General features: G+C 49.3%; 1 protein-coding gene across 7 annotated transcripts; it reads right to left on the reverse strand.

The window, feature by feature from the left end:
* Positions 1–216: 216 nt before the first annotated feature.
* ZMYM3 (zinc finger MYM-type containing 3) lies at positions 217–15600 on the reverse strand. 7 transcript variants are annotated; one of them, XM_080909911.1, is made up of 25 exons: positions 15499–15600; positions 14066–14748; positions 13118–13161; positions 12754–12826; positions 12020–12314; positions 11615–11792; positions 11054–11272; positions 10614–10764; positions 10289–10404; positions 10042–10128; positions 9778–9928; positions 9366–9538; positions 8994–9159; positions 8280–8377; positions 8041–8197; positions 7678–7790; positions 7365–7539; positions 7047–7193; positions 5848–5951; positions 5360–5528; positions 4925–5076; positions 4298–4412; positions 3026–3280; positions 1659–1773; positions 217–1555 (listed from the first exon to the last, which is right to left on the reverse strand). In XM_080909911.1, exons 2-25 carry the CDS (start codon positions 14733–14735, stop codon positions 1363–1365), a joined length of 4116 nt encoding a protein of 1371 aa, XP_080766037.1. In that variant the 5' UTR covers positions 14736–14748; positions 15499–15600; the 3' UTR covers positions 217–1362. The 7 variants fall into 7 exon arrangements, with proteins under 7 accessions (XP_080766037.1, XP_080766039.1, XP_080766038.1 ...); XM_080909913.1 differs by lacking the exon at positions 15499–15600 and adding an exon at positions 15297–15429 and having other exon boundaries at positions 12754–12820; positions 14591–14748; XM_080909912.1 differs by lacking the exon at positions 15499–15600 and adding an exon at positions 15297–15429 and having other exon boundaries at positions 14591–14748.
* Between the last annotated feature and the right edge of the window lie 2268 nt (positions 15601–17868).

Below are 17868 nucleotides of genomic sequence, written 5' to 3' on the forward strand. Positions count from 1 at the left end.
GTATGACAAAAGGACCAACTTGCTAATAGTCATTGGATGAGGTAAGAGTAATCCTTGGGGATTCACAGTTAGTGTTCTTTCTCTTCTCTTCCACTCTCCAAATCCAGCTCTCCCTCCCCAGAGAAAACAAAGAACAACTTTAACTCTTTATTTGAAACAATTCCAGAGACAAGTTAGTTGTGACAACAGTTTCTCACTACAACACAAGGGTGGGCATGGCTCACTGAAGGAACAGGCCAGGCACCTCAGTACAATATATACATTTTAACAGTGGCTAAACTGATAACAGTTATAAAAACACAAAAAAGAAGGCTGGGGAACAGCAAAGCCAACAGGGAAAGAACTGGGTGCTCCCTCTGCCAGACACTAACTTTTCTGGGCCCACAAAGGTAAGATGGGGTAGGGAAGATGTAGGCAGTAGGAGCAGGACCTTGGCCCACAGCTCCTCATCTATCTTTTGACCACAAACCCCATCCTGGATGGCCTAGGACCCATAGGGTGGGCGTGACTCTGATGATAGGGGTAGAACATCGGGGAACCCAGCCCCAATCCAAGTGAGAAGGTCATTTTTGCCTTGGGAGCTCTGTTCATGGAACTAAAGGGAGGCAGTTACAGCAGGGCTAAGCATGTTGACACCATGGTTCATGCCACCCTAAGATGGCAGAGAGAGACAAACACATAAACCAAGGGGAAAGGAATCATCTGCACAATAGGAGTCTGCTCCCCATACTGAGTCATTCTCTGCCTTTGAGGAAAAGAAAGCATTTGGAACCTTTGAGAAACTGTAGCACCCACAAGTGGTGCTTGAACGGTAGGGTAAGGGGTATGGTAGTGAAGGATGCCAACAATCACTTGTTTCAGGGATCAGAGTGTCTGAGCTCTGTGCTGTAGGTGAATGGTCCCCTCACTTTCAGACCTCTCAGACAAGACCCTTTCACATGGTACAGAGGAAGGAGAGAGGGTACAGGGCAGAGAAGGCAGCTGGGTTCTTCCCTAGGTCAGACCTAGGAGCACAGGGCTTCACCTACATAGATGTAGGTCAGGAAACCCAAAGCCAACAGGATCACCAGAGCTATCATCACTCCATCAGAGTCAGGCCCCAGCAGAAAGGGTTTACATAAACAAAACAGGTTACATGGTTCACGTCCATCACTGGGGGACTAGCCCCTGAGTACGCTGGGGCCCCATGATTATCAAGTGGTATGAAAGAAGGTTAAAGGCAGGGTTTCTGGGAAAGGCAGGGAATGAGAGAATAGAAGGAGCCGGTCAAGGCCCTTCAGAATGGATAGCATTGGTTCCTGGGCCAGTTATCCCACAGGACAGACACTGATGTGATAGATGGATACAAGGTACCACATGGGTTCAGTCTAGGTCTTCTTCCCCAGGACGACCAAGTTCCTCATAAATCTCACGCACAGCCAGAATGCGATTGAGCATGCTCTCCAACATGCTTCGGTCCATGGGAATCACAGAATACCAGAGAGGTGACTCAGCAATGCAGGAACGCTCAGGTTGTAAATAGAACACATCATTTCGAGTCCGGAGGCTTTCAGGACTATAATAGTGGAGATGGGGATGGGAAGACAGGTATCAGTAGTACCAAGGCAAAGCAGGCCTCTTCTACACAGTACATTACTCTTACAGACTCACCAACTCACCATTTTGAGAGATAGAACTCATAGAACTTGACGGGGCAGCGGAGGGGATTCATGCGATTCTCACGCTGCTCTAAGATAGTTTCATCTTCTCTCTTTCGTTTCCCAGGACCTGTGTCTATAGTGGGAAGAAATGACCCAGACTCATTAGAACACAGGCCAATGAGCCACCTCCCAGAGCATGATCAAGGATACTGAGATAAGGCAGCAGGATCACCAAATACAGCTCCATAAGGAAATAAAGGGGGAGTAATGAAAGGCCGGGGGTATAGCAGGTGGAAGAGTTGTTGCTAAGCATAGGCAGGGCTTTGGGTTCTACCTCCATTGTTACACAAGAAACAACAAAGGAAAGAAAGGAGGGAGGGAGGGAGGGAAGGAAAGCAGAAGAGTTTGTTACTTTCCACACTAATCAAACATTCTATACATGTGCTCTTCTGCAGCCGTCCCCAGTTCTTCCTGCTAAAGTGTTTACACTCATTCCCAAGGTGCTATGCGTTAAAGAGGTGCTCTCAGAAGGTAGACAAAATAATTGGTAAAACACATTGTTAGAAGGTTGGGCTTGCCTTCTAGGTCAGACTAAAAATGATGGCCACCACTTTTGTACATCAGGTTAGACAGAAGGGACCTGGTGAATCACTCACAGACAGGTCAGAATTCCAGGGCCAAAGAGAATGGAAACCAAAATGTAGTTTCTTTTTCTTCCTCTGCACAGTTTTTATTCGATTGTTGTTTTTCTGTGTGTGTGTGTGTGTGTTCATGTTTATGTTGTAGTGTGCACTGTGGAAGCCAGAAGCTGACTTTTGGTGCCTTCCTTTATCCGCTCTACATTATGTTGAGACAGAGTCTATCACTGAGACTGGATCTCACCAACTAGCTGGACGATGAGCTCTTGGGAAGCTGCCCGTCTCCACCCTGCCTGCTCTAGTCTAGGTTATAGACATAGGCCACCATGTCTAGGCTCACTTGGGTGCTAGGGATCCAAACTCAGATGCTCATGGCTATGTGGCTTGGGCATGTGTTTTACTGACTGAGCCATGTTTCCAGTCCTGAGTATGTAGGTTTTGCATCATGAAAAGGTTTGTATTCGCTTTCAACTCTCTCTGATAGCCAAATACAACTAATAGCTTACTACCTGCTCACCCTCATTCTCTCAAAAGAAGGCAAGCAAATAAATTGCCTAGAAATGATGAAGGTGAGAAACAGGCAGTTAACTGCCTTCCTATTAAGAAACAGCCAGCTGCTGTCTATCAGGAGGGCTGTTTTCATCTTTTCTGGAAACAGGGAAGCTAATGGCAAAGCAGAGGTATGGTGGGAATGCCATGAAAAAGAACATAAAGTACAAAAAGCAAAGGAAGGGGATAGCCTCATACCTCGCCCTTTCCTCTGTCGGACTGGGGCATAGTAGCGGATGCTCACCACCTTTGTGGTGCCCCGAGGCGTGGTACACTTTCGAGACTGCCGTACCACATTAGTGAAAGAGAGCTGCATGTGTTCCTCAGCTGTCTGCAGTCCAAAAAACTTAGTGTTGAAGAACATGAGGGTGTTGAGAAGGACAAAGGGAGAATAAACCCCCAGTTGCTTGCACTCCCAGAGGTGTTCTTCCTCCACACGGGAGAATACAGTATCTGTGATGGACAAAAAGAAAAAACAAAGGGGGTCGGCTTCCCAAAGCCACCTGAGTTCCTAACATGCATACACTTAACTGTGGGCTTCTTAGTACATACAAATCCTGGCAGCTGACCTACACAGTAGGACTGGGAAATTGGGGGCTGGGGGTGTTGAAACAGGGTTTTTCTGTGTCTCCTTGCCTGTCCTGGAACTGGGCATTTTTAATATACTTTTCATCTCCTTGAAACACTTCTCTGACCACCTCTAAGTTATATGCAGGTAGACACAAAGCTTAGAATTCCCACAACTTCCTTTCTTTCTTTTTTTATCAACTTATCATCCAAACCTGAACTATTTCTGGTTCCAGAGATAAATCTAAAGATCTGAGTCTCTTTGAGTCTTTTTTCTCTTTTTCTTTTTAAGAAAAGGTTTCCCCTATGTAGCTCAGGTTAGCCTTGAACTTGAGATCTTGTCTCAGTCTCCTGAGTAGCCTGAACTACAGACACAAATTATTGCTCCTGGATGAGACTGAAGCCTTGACCCTCTCCTCATCTTCCTTTTTTTTTTTTTTAGTGTTCCTATTCAAAAACAAAACATAAAAACAAAATAAGGCAACCCTATGTAGCCCTGGCTGGTCTGGACTAGGCTAGCCTCAAACTCAAAGAGATCCACCTGCCTCTGCCTCTCAAGTGTTGGGATTAAATGCATATACCACCAGGTCCAACTCATGTTCTTATCTTTAAAAATGACAGTATTTTAATATATAGTCTAGGCTGGCCCAGAACTCACAATTCTGCCTCAGCCTCCCCTGGTGCTGAAATTCTAGGCATGCGTCACCACATGTGGCTCTCCTCCTCATGCTCAAGGGCAAGGATTCTGGCTCCATTAGCCTGAAACCCCGTGGCATCCAGGTGCATACTCCTACCCTTGAACCCTTAGTAAAGAGTAATAGTTTAGCCAGTACAGGACTCTTGCAGTGGTGTGTTGGAAGAAGGGAAGAGAGGGAAAATGGATTGCTAAGTTCTGTCCCTTACTGTTGGGGAGGAGTGTGGGCTGCCAGGTACTCAGAGACTTGTTGAGTTCTTGAACGAAAGTCAAGTAGTAAAGGTCCGTGAAAATGTTCACCATTCGGTTATTTTCCAGCAAATACTAAAGAAAGAAAAACAAACATACATAAAGCTAGGCTGGACCATGATGATGAAAGCAGTCATGGTCTTTGATAATTAAAAGGGATGGGAACAAACTGCTGAGTAGATAACCCAGAGTGCTCTCCCTCAGGTGTGTTTCTACATTGCTGATGTACTGAGGCTTTGCTGAAAAGAGGCAGAGGCTTGGAGATGGTCCTCACAAGCTCAGATACCCATATCATTAAGTCATAACTGCTAAGCTCTCCTAGGCAGAACTAAACTTTACCTAACTACTCAAGGAACTCAGCCTTCACATCCTTCCAGATAGCAATCAACACTGATGCTTGAACAAGAGTCCTGGGATGAAGAAGTTTTAGAAGGTCACTGATGTCTATTTTCCAAAGGAAATTTAAGTAAGCTGCCTATTCAGGGTCAGAGACAAGTGATAAGGAGGAATGGGTTAGAAACAGTTCTAGTAGAATTCTGTAGACTGTGTGAGAAGTGAGAGAAAAGCAGGTGGTGTGCGAGAGTTACCTGCTGAATGCCAAGACACAGGTAGTAGATACTGTCAGGTTCATATCGTTCACCATTGGGTCGAGTAATTTCTCTCACAAACTGGGCCAGACCATAGTTGAGCTCAGCAGCTGAACAGGCGAGAATATCCTCCTTGATACGCATGGGTTTGGCTGTAGTGACATGTAGTAAAGGACAGGGTTAAGAAACCTTCATTTGCACAATTAATTGTTAGCTCCACAAACAGCCCTTCAGTCATAACTAGCTCCTGAAAAAAAAAAAAGAATTACAAAAGGAGTCCTCAGCCTTGGACTGAAACAGGTTCTCCATTTAGTCTACAACTGTTAGTTGTCTTTACTGGATGGGGAAGCCATAAGTGATCATACCCTTACCATTCCTAGGTATCTTCAGCTGGTCCTAGGTATAGACCCTTTTCTTTCCCTCCCATGTACTTACGGCCAAAGCGTAGCTCATCACCTTTGCTGGTCTCTCCATTGGCATACTTTGACTGTACCCAGCATTTCCAAGCGTTGACACCGTAAGAATAGTTGAGACCAGTACAACTAGGCTGGCTGCTCAAAGAGTCCCTGGAACAGCTTTCAGAAAGCATCAGCCTCTTTTGACCCTGGAAAGAAAGACAAAAGGAGAAAGGTGGAAAGCAAGGCCAGGGCAGCATAGAAGCTAGTCAGGACAGCACTCACCACCAGGAATGGGAGCACTGGGATAAGAACACAGAAAGCTCCATGGCAGAGTCCCAGAATAACTTTCATGATCTTTTTTACTGAGAGAAAAGCAAACTTTGGTGGCTAGGTCTCAGTCCTTCTATCGTTGGAGAAAGGAGGCCAGGGAAGGTCACATTAAGCTTTCTTGCACAGCTCTGAGAGCAGCCCTACCCCTTCAGCTGTCCAGTTTCTTTTTGTGGATATAGTAACCCCAGTTCTCACCTTCCTCATGGCTCTAGGAAGGTCCTGTTCAGTAGATACATCCTCAGGCCCTACAAGGCCACAATCAAAGAGGAAGTCTACACTTGGGTTAATGTCCAAAGGATCTAATAGAAGGGGCAGAAAGAAGAAATTAACTTCTTTAGGTCTCAACTCTAAATTCCTCTTATCCCATCCTTGCTACTTGCTCATTTAACTCAAGAGGAAGAACCACTTACTTGGTTGGCCTCACTGAACTCAACAGGAACCAGTAAAGCAATATGAAAGGGAGTCAAAGACACACCAGACACAAGCTATGTATGGTGGCACAGGACTTCCTGGGCCACAGAATGAGTTCAAAGCCAACCTGGGCAACTCAGACCCTCTCTCAAAATAAAAAGCAAAAAAAAAAAAAAAAAAAAAAAAAAAAACCAGGACTGGGATGTAGCTCAGTAGTGGAGCTTGCCTAACATACACAGGACCCTAGTTTTAATTCCTATAAACCCAAGCAAAAGGAATATACTTAACATGACTAAACTGGACACAAAAATGGTGACAAACAATGGGGACAAGGGAGATAGCTCAGTCGGTAAAATGCTTGCTACGCTAGCATAAGGAATTGAGTCTGAAGCCCTAGCACATAGGAGAAGCCAGGCATGGTAGCATGCACTTGTAATTCCAGCACTGAACAGACAAGGACAAGTGGACTCCTGGGGCTTGCTGACCAGCCAGCCTAGCCTAGTTGGCAAGTTCCAGGGCAGCGAAGGAGTCCCGGTGTCAAGGAGTAGGTGGACAGTACTTGAATGGCACCCAAGGTTTTCCTCTGGCCTCAACATGGACCCGTACACACACGAACATCCACACATACCCATATGCACACACATTCACACACAACTGAAAATACAAAAACAAAGGCTAGGGGATGTAGCTTAGTATACATGAAGCCCTGGGTTCAACCTCCAGTACCATTTTAATTAGGAGTGGTGGTACACACCAAAAATTTAAGCAGGAGGATCAGAAATTCAAGGTCATTCTCAGCTACAGTGTAAGTATGAGGATGGCCTGAGCTATATGACACTCTGCCTCAAAAATTTCAAACAAAACAAGAACATCCTGTCTTAATGAGTATGTTTTAGAGTCATACTTAAGATCACAAGAAACACTCCTCTCCTAATAACACAAATGCTACCATATTCAACGGGAATTCCTTAAATCCTACTTACTCTTGGGGAAATCAGCCTCCAAGTCTTGCCCAGGCTCATCCAAGACATTAGCCATCTTAACAGCCATGGCCAGGACATCATCCCGAGCTGTCCCAAACAGATCACAGTCTTCCAGAAGTCCCTCTGCACTCTGGTTGCTCACAAGATCTGGGAGGCAGAGAAGTCAGTTCAGTCACTGCAGTTCTTGTCCAATCCCCACACAGGCTTTCAGGGGTTGATCCCAGTTACCCCCACTTAGCACCAAGACCACACACCCCACCCTCCTAGGTAGATAGTCTGAAAGCACTATTTCCACCATCACCACTATCTACTGCATACCACAAAGATCAGAGGAGGCCTTGTCTAACTCTTCAGCCTCTGCAATCATCTCTGCCATGGCCAGGATGTCAGCCTCCAAGGGGTTGGAAGGGATCTTCACCTTCAGCTCCTCAATGGTCTCCACGATCTTCTCTGTGCTCTCCAAGGTAGTAGGCAAGAACATGGGCACAGGCACCTGGAGGCACAATTCCCAACTAAATGCCAAGAATCATACCAGTGGATAAAGGTACCAGCTTATGGGAAAGCCAGAGAGGGTGGGCCTCAATCCTAGAAGGGTAAAGGAGGACCCGTTGGAAAAAGCAAGAACAATTACCGGGATGGGCATTGAGAAAGGCACTGGGACTTTCTGGCAGTACAGATGCATAGGCACTGGCACAAATATGGGCACTGGGATGGGCAGCACAATCACTTGCGGCTTCCACTCTTCTGCAGACAAGAGAAGTCTTGTTAGCACCTGTTTTAGATGAGTGACATCTGACCTAGGACCCGATGCTCATTTGTTATTCCCAAAAGCTCTAAACATGTGTTCACTATCACAAAACTGCCCTTCAACAGACCAACAGACTGAGAGAGAGAGAGCTGCCCAAGGAATGCCCTGGTCCAGTTCCTGAACCTAAGGCTGGAGGCTTAGGACGTAGGAATACTGTCTGTGGAATAGAGGTATCATGGCACTCACCCGTCTGACTTCCTTTGGACTTCATTTCCACCTTGCAAGAGACTCCCCGATTCTGCATCAGCGGCTTACACATGGCAGCTTTGTTTTTTCGGGGTGTTGCTGGGGGTGGTGGGGGTGGAGGGGTGGGCACACTTGGAGCTGCTCTCTTCACAGGGATCTACAGCATCAAAGGAGTGTTAGTTCTGTAAATTACAGTCCCCTCCTCTGAGATAACCCTCCCTCTTGGCTTTTGTCCTGACCTTGCCCAAATTCCCATTCTCCTCTGGGGTCCTCACTGTGTTGTTGCTTTCCACTTTGGTTTGAGAGGGTGTCTGGGGCTTTGACTCAGAAGACTGACCTGTAGAATCAAACAAATAAACGCTCTTGCTGGAGGAACTGTTTGTTTGCCTCACCATTTTTCCCCCAGGAGAGTTTTATAAAAAAGCACACTAAAGAGAAATAAGTCTTGGATTTCTCTTCCTTCCTACTCTCCAGGTCTAGTCTTCTCTGGGCCCCAGAAACAATAGCCAAGAAGATTCTCTGCTTCTGGCTACCAAAAAGAATGACACACTACATTTAAAAAGCAATGCCACCTCTTCCTGTCTCTCGCTTTATACCTTATATTTAGACCCCCTTCAGGACAATGACTGTGGTACAACAAGGCTAACATTCTAGAAATGGTTTCTGTGTCACTAAAGGTGAAGCTTGTGCTGGTACTTCCCTTTCTCTGAAAACTAACATACCCACTACAAGTGCCATCCTATCTGGGTACACCTTAAGCTATATCCTCAGGGAGAACGAGTAGACTCTCACTCCAAGACTTAAACAAGAATACCCAGAAGAGTCCAAAAGATCAAAGGAGCACAATATCAGGCACTCTAGCCAGGATAATTAACTGCAAACTGAAGAATGGCTTGACCCAAAATTAGAAGAGCCCAGGCCATTCTAGTAGTGTAAAAGTGTCCCAGACTCACTGTTCAGTAGGCTTTCTGGCCCACTCTGGGTATCCAAGTTGGGTTGGTTCTGCTGGCTGTAGAAGCGCAGCAGACACTGTTGGTTGCAGAAATGACGAATTTGCCCACGCCAGTGGATGGTTTCCAGCAGCTTCCCCTGTCGCTTACAGGCATGGCACCGGGCAGCCTGAGGGTATTGACAGAATGGTCAGACCTGCCTCTTGCAAATGTGCTGGGCCCTCCTCTAGGATAAGCCATGTTTCTCTGTCTTTGGAGACTCAACCAGCTTAGAGACTGGGGAGGTGAGCTCCCCTCCCTGGAAGGCTGGTGCTGATGTCACTATAACAGTTGATACCCCTGCCACCTTCTGTCTGACATGTTGACTCTCCTTACCTTGCAGTACCATAACAGGTACTTGGTCTTACAGTCCTCGCTGCAAAAGTCCCAGGTGCTGCCATCCAGTTGCTCAGTGACGCCACGCTGACAGGTTTGGGAGCAGTAAGTACAAGTGATGCAGCACAGGCCCAGCTTCTTGGTAAAATCTTGCTTGTACAGCAGCACACAGCCTAGAAAGGAGACAACAGGACGAGAGCCTGGAGGCAGAGTTGCCCGCAGGAGTTAGACCCAGTCTTTCCAGAGTGCTGCATCTGCAACCTCCTCCAAACAGTCCTGCACCTAAAGCCTTAGCATAAATGGGGTAGAACATCCTGACAAGGCTTACTTACACCTTACACCCTGCTTCCTAAGCCTTGTTCCTTTCTTCGCCATAGGAGGCAGGGCCTTGGTTCCTAGCTCACTCCCTTACCTTCACTGCAGAAGCTTTTCTCTACCCCACTGAATCGAAGTTTCTCATGCAGGAGCTTTTCCTGCCGGCAGTGCTCGCACTGGGATACCACACCCCGAAGCCGCTTGAAGTCCTCACAGCAATCACGGCAGCAAAACTGGAAGACCTGGTCCTGAGGTGGAAACACAGGGCAGGGAGGGCAGAGCTACGACATCTGCACCTGATAGGCACAACTTGAGACTTCTTCAAACATGTGGCAAGATGTAGGTGGGGGGGGGATCTTACCTGCCACTCCAAGACCTCAGGCTTGCCACTGAAGAGGCTATGGCAGTAGTGACAGCTCAGGTGAATGCCCCCCTCAGGGCTAGTACGCTGGAGGGAAGGAAGACAGATAAGGGGGCAAGATGTGTGCAGTGCTGGAGGAGAGGGGAGGTCAGGCTTGCTCTTGCCTCTACCCAGGCCTACCTATCCCAGCTCTCCTACCCTTTCCCTGTTGCCACTCCCTTTATCCCTGGTCCAGGGTATGGAGTACCTGGAACTTGGTCCAGCAGCTGGGGCTGCAGAACTGGTAGACTGTGCGATCAACTTTGTTGTAGTAACAAGGGTCAGAGAGGCTGCGGCGGCAGAAGCTGCAGGGTCGGGGAGGGCCTGGGGCATAGAAAGAAAGAGAGAAAGAAAGAGAAAGAGGAAGAGAGAGCACATAGAAGGTGTAAGGTAGGGGAGAGATGAAATAGAAAGTTCATGGGAAGATGTGGCTGGGACTGAGGTTGGGCAGCAGAAATTACTCTACAAGAGGGGAATATGGGAAGTAGAAGGAAGGCCAGCAGGGATCTCAGAGAAGAGGGCTTTGCACCTACCAGTGAGCCCTGCCTGCTTCACTTTGTAAGAAGTGGTACAGCACAGGGAACAGAACAAGCTGGTCTTGCCATTACGATCCACATGTGATAGCATCTCAAAGTTCTTACACAGGGTCTTGCACCAGACACATGGGTACACACGTGTGTTTTTCTGTGAGGATGGGGAAGGAGAGGCTGAGGCTGGATTTGTCCCTTCACTTTTATTTTTAAAATTTTTTAAACATGAAATATTTCAGGCATACAAAAAAGTATAATGATGATATAACAAAGACCTGTGTGTCCACCAGCCAGCTTCAAAAATAAAACATAACAGATACAATTGAAACCCCCTTTATTTGTTTTATTTTTCCCAGCCCTCGACCCTTCAGGCACCTTTATTTATCACCCAAGGACCACACCCCCTTCCATAGCCCTCTAATTCACTACTCCCTCGGCCCCACCTTCTTGTATGCCCCCAAGCACGTTGTGTTGCAAAACCGCTTTTGTTGACCATCATGGAACAGGAGCTCTGGGCCAAGGCCCCCAGGCCTGGCATAGATATAAGCCCCACACTGGTCACAACAGTTGGTTTTCAGTCCCTTGTTGGCTCGGAATTTGGAGAAGCAAGAATCGCTGCAGAGTCGGTGCACCACGCTGCCATTGCTGACCTCATGTAGAACCTGCCACACATACATATACGCACCCTGAGCTGAGGCCAGGCCACCACCGCCCACCCCAAATCAATGCAAGGACAGGACTCCCACCTCACCCTAGACCTTTACAGCAGACAATGGGCCTAGGACCCCCCAACCTGTGCTTCAGGCGGTAGACTTGATGACGAGATCCTGGGAGGTAAGAAGGTCAGCTGCATACATCCTGGGAGAAGCTCTATCCTTGAATTTTTTTTCCCTCTTATTAGCTACCTTTTCCACCCAAATCCCTTTCTCCCAGGGTTCAGCTCCTGCAGCTCAAGAACCAGAGGGGCGGGTCAGAGCCAGCAGGCCTGTGGTGAGTACCCTCACCTCTCCAGTCTTCTGGCATATGCTGCAGCGAGTGGCATCGGCAGGATCCCCAGACTGGGGGATTGGACGCTGCTGCTGGGCCTCGTATAGAGAGAGACAGACAGATGTGCAGAACTCATGGAAGGAGCCTCCTGAACCAGTCTGTACCACAACTGAGTCCTTGATGTTCCAGATCTCCCTGGAGGTGGGAACAGGTTTGAGTAATCCAGGACCATCCTCTCATTCTAGCAGTAACCCCTGCACTCCCTAGGACTCTTACTGATGACCACAGAGTCAAATACTCTAACCACTTCCCTAAAATTAACCCTATCCTCTCCATCCTGCTTGGTTTTGCCAACATAATCTCTCTCACCCATAACTCCCTCCCCTAGTCCCTGCCCCGCCCACCCTAAAATCTGAACGCACTTCTTGCAGAAGGTACAGGTCTTTCTGCCCAAGGGCTTCTTGGAGAAAGTAGTGAGACAGGATGAAGAACAGAAGAGCTGAGGCAACCCCTTGCGCTGATAGGCCGTCTGCCCCTTCTGCAGTGGTGTCCGGCAATGTGCACAAGACATCTTGGTACCCATTGAAGAGCGCCCAGCCCTTTGTGCCATACTTGAGCGCAGGGACATGCGAGGAGAGCGCCGGGGCCGGAATGGCACAAAGTCCTCATCATTGGGGTCATCTACCATGGCATCAGAATCCTCATCTGACACTGGAACTGTGAGAGTAGGCGGAGCAGTGAGAAAAGACCACCAGAACAGATCTCCAGTCATTTGATGATAAGATCAACAGTAAGTTCAATATGGATCCTGGGATCTCTGGCACGCCTCTTGTTCTGGCCCTTATACTTCCTTTCCCATTATACCGGATCTTAAGCTACTCATGGTTATCCTACAATATTCAGGAGAAGAGGGGGTTCTAAGAGAGAAGACTGGGGACAGGGACAGTATAGTTGAAACTTACTATTCTTACTGTTCTTGTTTTCAATTTCCCCCGACTACCTCTTGGTTCCCATGCCAACCCACAGCAGAGACAGGCACTTCTCTTTCTGCAGAGAGGAACTACAGGAGCCAGAAGATCTATGCCCTGTCATAATCCCACCTTTAGCTCCTCTGCACCCGGAATTCCCAGGTCCCACTTCCTCAAATCCTACTTACTGCTCTCAGTGGAGTCCACAACCTCAGGCTTTGGAGGTTCTGCTCTTCTAACGCGCTCGCTTCTCTTCTGTACCTTGGAAAGAGGGGCAGGGGCAAAGCTGACACTAGTGGAGTTCAAGGTTTGGGGAGGGAATAGGAGATGGAAGGTGAGGTGAGAGACTCGGGACCCTTGGCCCATCTCTAAAGAGAAGTGGGGGAAACGGGAGCTGGACTTTATTCTAAGAATCAGTAGACACAAGACTTCCTCCCTTCTCTGACTCTCCTGACAGCACCCCCCCCAACATCTGGGAAGGAAAATGAAGGTTCTGTCCTTATTAGAGCTTTAGGGGAACTAGACTCTTTCCAATCCCCTCCCCCCCCTCACCCTCTCAGGTGGCTTCTCCATCTCCTTCCCAGTCAGGCCATCTCCTGCAAAGGAAGCAAGAAGGCAGCCTAAATCTCCAGCCTGCCCAGGTCCAACCCCCACATCCATTCCTGGGGAAGAATTTACTGAAAACTAAACAGGAAGAGTGTCTGTGGCTTCTCACCCTTTCAGAGTTACCTCAGACTCGATACAACGTGAAAATGGGGGGGGGGGTGCTGCTATTCTCCAATCATTTCTGTCCCATCGTACATGAAGAATTTATATTTTACCAACAAAAACAAATGGAACCATTTAAAGGGATCAAGAAGGGGGGAAACCCATCAATGTATGGGCAGGTTTCTCTGAGCTTTGATGACATCTATCAGTTTATATATCTGAAGATCCTTGTCACAGGCTAGAGGAAGGATATCACTAGGTAGATTAAGGAAGAAGAAACTAGAGCTCCAGGTCTAGATTGCCCCTCCCCTATCAGAGATGCAATCCTAGATCCTGCCTCTTTACAATTATCCTGAAATCAGTATGCTATTAGGGGCTTCAGAGAGGAGTTACCATCCATCAATCCCAGAAACTCCACTCCCATTTAGAACCAAACAGCTGGAAAAATCGTAGAGCCTAGAAGCCTGCTATTTTCCTTCAAATCCTGAAGGAAGGACCCTGGCACTGGAAGCCCCTTGGGCTATGAAAGGGGGAACCTCTGTCATCAAATCCATTCTTTCATACTACCCCATTCATCCTGCAGAGCCCTTCCACTCCTCCCAGCCATTTTCCATAATCTTCACCACACCCCACTCCTCCTTCCAAAAACCCAACTCCTTTACCACACATAGCCCTGCTTTAATCTTTCCACCCTCCTGCCCCCTCCTCCTCCTCTTCTCAAAGCACATAGCCAGCCCTCCTTACCACCACCCTTTCTTTCCCCAGCCCCCTCCAAATGATTAGGCAACCTACCTGGCAAAGAAGGATGTGCAGCAGGGTTAGATACCCCAGGTTTGGTCTGAGAACTGTTGATTCCATCCCCCAGAGTCTCTCCCACTGAAGGGCTAGGGGGTGCATTTGGGCTCTGTGGCTGCCCTTGGGTATGCTCCTCCTCCTGCCCAGGGGAGCCCCTTCTCCTTGTAGCTAGGGGGGTTATCTCCTCCTCTTCAATATGAGGAGACTCCAGGATTATTGGAGAATCTGGAGCCAAAGGTTCTAGTAGTCCCTCGGGTGAAGGGGGACTGGCCCCAGCCCCTGGATCAGGTGGCATCACCTCAGGGGTCTGACACCCTGGTCCAGGTTCTAGGGTCCGCTCCCCCGAATCCCATGCAAGGGTCCCCTCAGGACCATGGTCCACCTCTGGGGGAGAAGGGGCTTTATAGAGTAGCCCCCCCAGCCCCAGTAGCTCAGTGGCTCCATCCAGGACTACTCCAGGGTCCTTCTCCAGGCCAGAAGGGGTATCAAGCAGGTCCAGGGCTCCAGAGGATGGAGACGGACCTGGGGGGGCCCATCCTCGAGTTGGGGCAGTCTGAGATTCCAGCAGATCCTCTCCAAATTCCATGTCTACTGGAAGGTCTCCAGCCAGGGGCTTCTCTGGCAGGGTCAATGGGTCAAATGGACTGGGGAAATCACTGGGGTCCATGGCTGGGTATGGGCTGCAGATCGGAAGAGGGGGCAGTAGAGGTGGTCTTAGCCTGAATTTCTTATGTAGGCTGTGGGACACACCCCGTCGTCCACTTGGATTTCTCATTAGCAGCCGTCCCCCACAGCCAATAGGCATTTCCAGAGGCTTCAGTCTCAATGTCCACTCCCGCCCCCCAATACAGCGCCCTCTGTGGGGAGTGGCGTTCCCTGCCCTGGCCCGGTGCCCACTCTCGCCAGGCAGTTGGTCTCTAACCCGCCCGACACCCCCCACCGAGACTCGTAGCTCCTTCCTCCCTACCTCTCACACACCCCCCACCTCAGACTGAACGCCCCCTCAGATTTTCCTGTGGCTGCCGCAGCCAAAACCTTTCCCGCTCCAGCGACCTCAGCCTCTGCTTCCTTCTCACTCTCCAAAAGCCCCTCAGGTCTCCAGTCTCTACCCATCCTGTCCAGCCCCCCCCCCGCCCCTCCCCACAGAGCCCCGTCTTCTCTTAGCCCTTCCCCGCCCCCACAAACTGCTCTCCCTAGCCATTCCCCCCCCACACACACACTCGGTTACCTTTCAGGATGGACCACTTCCTCAGCCACGTCCCCCTTTCCTACTGCACCCCTAGTCGTTCCCTTCTCCTGTTGCCCACCCCCCACCTCAGGCATTTACAGGAAGACATTTTGGAGCTACGATTCCTTCTCAAACCCCCCTCCCGACTACTGCGAGATACAGCCTGCAGGTTCGGTTCGGCTTGAACAGACCCGACCCCTACCTGAGGCAGGGTTAGAGTAACCGCTACAAGCCTAGAACTGCAGACAGCAACGGCCCCGCGCTCCTTCTCCACCTCCCTCCCTAGCAGCCGGGACAGGGGTCGCGGCCCCTTTAAATGGCAGCGCCGCTTGCAGCGCTGAGCGCTCTGCACCAGGCAGGCGGGCGGTGCCAGCAACCAATCCCATTGGCTGGCTGCAGGAGGGGGCTCGCGAGACAGCGCCGGCCCCCAGCGCGAGACTCCCAGCCCAGTGGCTGCCTGGAAATTGTGGAGTGGAGTGCCGTCACTGGGGATGGAGCTTGAGCCCCCGCCCGGGGCCCCGTTAGTTGAGGAACAGATAGCCTCTGGAGCTTTGGAGCCCGCCCCCGGGGAAGGCGGCGCCCCCTTTCTACCGAAGGGCCCAGTACACTAAATACACAAAAAAAAAAAAAGAAGAAAAACCCAGATCTACGCACCTGCTTTCCTTACCTGGCTCAAGAGTTGGGCCCCCGTCACACCCGTGCCCGCCCTATCTCCGGAGCCCACTGTACCCGTGATCCCCTCCTCTCATTCAAATGGTTCCCGGTCCCCTCCCCCTCCCCGTGTCTCTCCGCTTCCCACTCGTGTCCCCCCCCCCGCATCCCCCCTCAGCACTCCCTACCTACGCCGTGCAGCAGACGCCTGCCAAGATTACCCTCCCCCATCCCCACCTCTCCGGGGCCCGCCCCCCAGGCGACTGTTGGGGGTAGTGAGTGACAGCGGAGAATAGGGGAGGCAAAGACCCAACCCTCAAGTGCCCCTCCTCCCCTTGTCTGCAACCTCAGCCCCCCCTCCAACCTGTCTAAGAGTCGTAGTTATGGGGTGTCTTAAGCTTCCTCTCCAACCACCCTTGCCAGTTAAATGGTTCTGGCTTAGTGACAACGCCTATATGCAGTAACGGTTACTGCCTGATGATCCCCCCCCCAAAGCAGGTTCTGCAAGGCTACACCCCCCTCTCCCTCCGTGGCCTTCAGTTAAGTTCTGGGATCATTTCACTGAATCTTCCTGTCGGAGCTTGAATTTTCTCTTCAATAGTTTTCCTCACCAGAAGCCCCCCACCCACCCACCCACCCACTCACTTGTACACGCGTGCGCGCGCGCAAACACACACACACACACACACACACACACACACACACACACACACACACACACACACACACTGTCCTTTCCTCTACCCTCTTTTTCTGTTCTTGTCTGTCTCTCCCTCACAGCCTCTGGTTTCTGCCTCCTGAGAGCACTCAAACAGAGTCTCCTGGGATCTTACTTGATGGTGGGCGTGGCTATGATTAAGGTTTGAGAAGTAGGGTAGGGGTCACTAACATTAGGTCTACAGACTTAAAAGAATGGGTGCCAGTGTTCTTTCTCAGACCTCATGATAGAACACTTCACCATCCCTCTCTCCACATTCCCAAGATAGTTCCTAAGGGCTGCACAGCACTTACCGACTCAGATACTAGAAACTCAGGCAAGAAGAGTCCTGGGTTGTCCATTGCTCCTCTAGTCAGCTTCTGACCTTTCTTCCTTCCCACAGAAAGCCTGCCCAAACCTTGTCCTTGACAATTTTGCCCATATTTTCACAGAAGCCTTGTTTTACCTTCCACTCCCCCCCCCTCAGCCTTGAGATTGTCTTTGCTCTCTCCTACATCTGAGATAAATGTAATTTTTTTCCAGTGTAGGTTTCCTAAACACAGCTTTCTGTGTCTTAATCAGTATGCTCTGTAGCCATCTCCCAATCTCTGCTTCTTTCTCTTTGTGCTGCTTCTTTGTATTTTCTGTTTGTTCCTTCTCAGTTGAGTCTCCTAGTTCCTTTATTTGCCTGAACCCCTAACACCTGCCTGGACCCTTGAGTCTTCTGGTGATAGAATGTCTAATTTGGTGGCAGATCACTGATTTTCAAATGGAGTGAAGACCATCTAAGAGGGATGGGTGACTTCTGTTCTGGCATGGTGGTCTGGAATTCCAGCACTTATAAGGCTGCATCAGGAGAATTGTGACTATGAGAATAGCCTGGGTGACATAGTGGAACACCTGTCTCAAAAACAAAAACTGGGAACCTGAGGCAAGATTCCCTGTAGTTTGAAGACAGCCTGGAATACATAGCAAGATCCTGTTTCAAAAGAACAAAAGCAAACTAAAACAAAACTTCAGTCACACCAAACAATGGCTGGGGGCAGTGAAACTGCTTAGCAGGGAAAGGCACTTGCTACCAAGTCTAAGGACCCAGATAATAGGAGAGAAGCTAGGTCTGCAAGTTGTCCTCTGACCAGCACACCTGCGATGTAGCATGAATGCATATATAGGCACACAAAATAATAAGTGTATTTTTTTTAACTAATGACAAAGAACACAGGA

The sequence above is a fragment of the Micromys minutus genome (genome assembly GCF_963924665.1).
Source record: "Micromys minutus genome assembly, chromosome: X".
Lineage (NCBI taxonomy): Eukaryota > Metazoa > Chordata > Mammalia > Rodentia > Muridae > Micromys > Micromys minutus.

Coding starts and splice junctions, on each gene's coding strand:
- ZMYM3 (XM_080909909.1), bottom strand. CDS start 15,391: ATGCCTGAGGTGGGGGGTGGGCAACAGGAGAAGGGAACGACTAGGGGT. Junction 9,929..10,041: donor CTGAGGTCTTGGAGTGGCAG/GTAAGATCCCCC, acceptor TTTCCACCTCAG/GACCAGGTCTTCCAGTTTTG. Junction 1,774..3,025: donor CCGACAGAGGAAAGGGCGAG/GTATGAGGCTAT, acceptor TTCCCACTATAG/ACACAGGTCCTGGGAAACGA.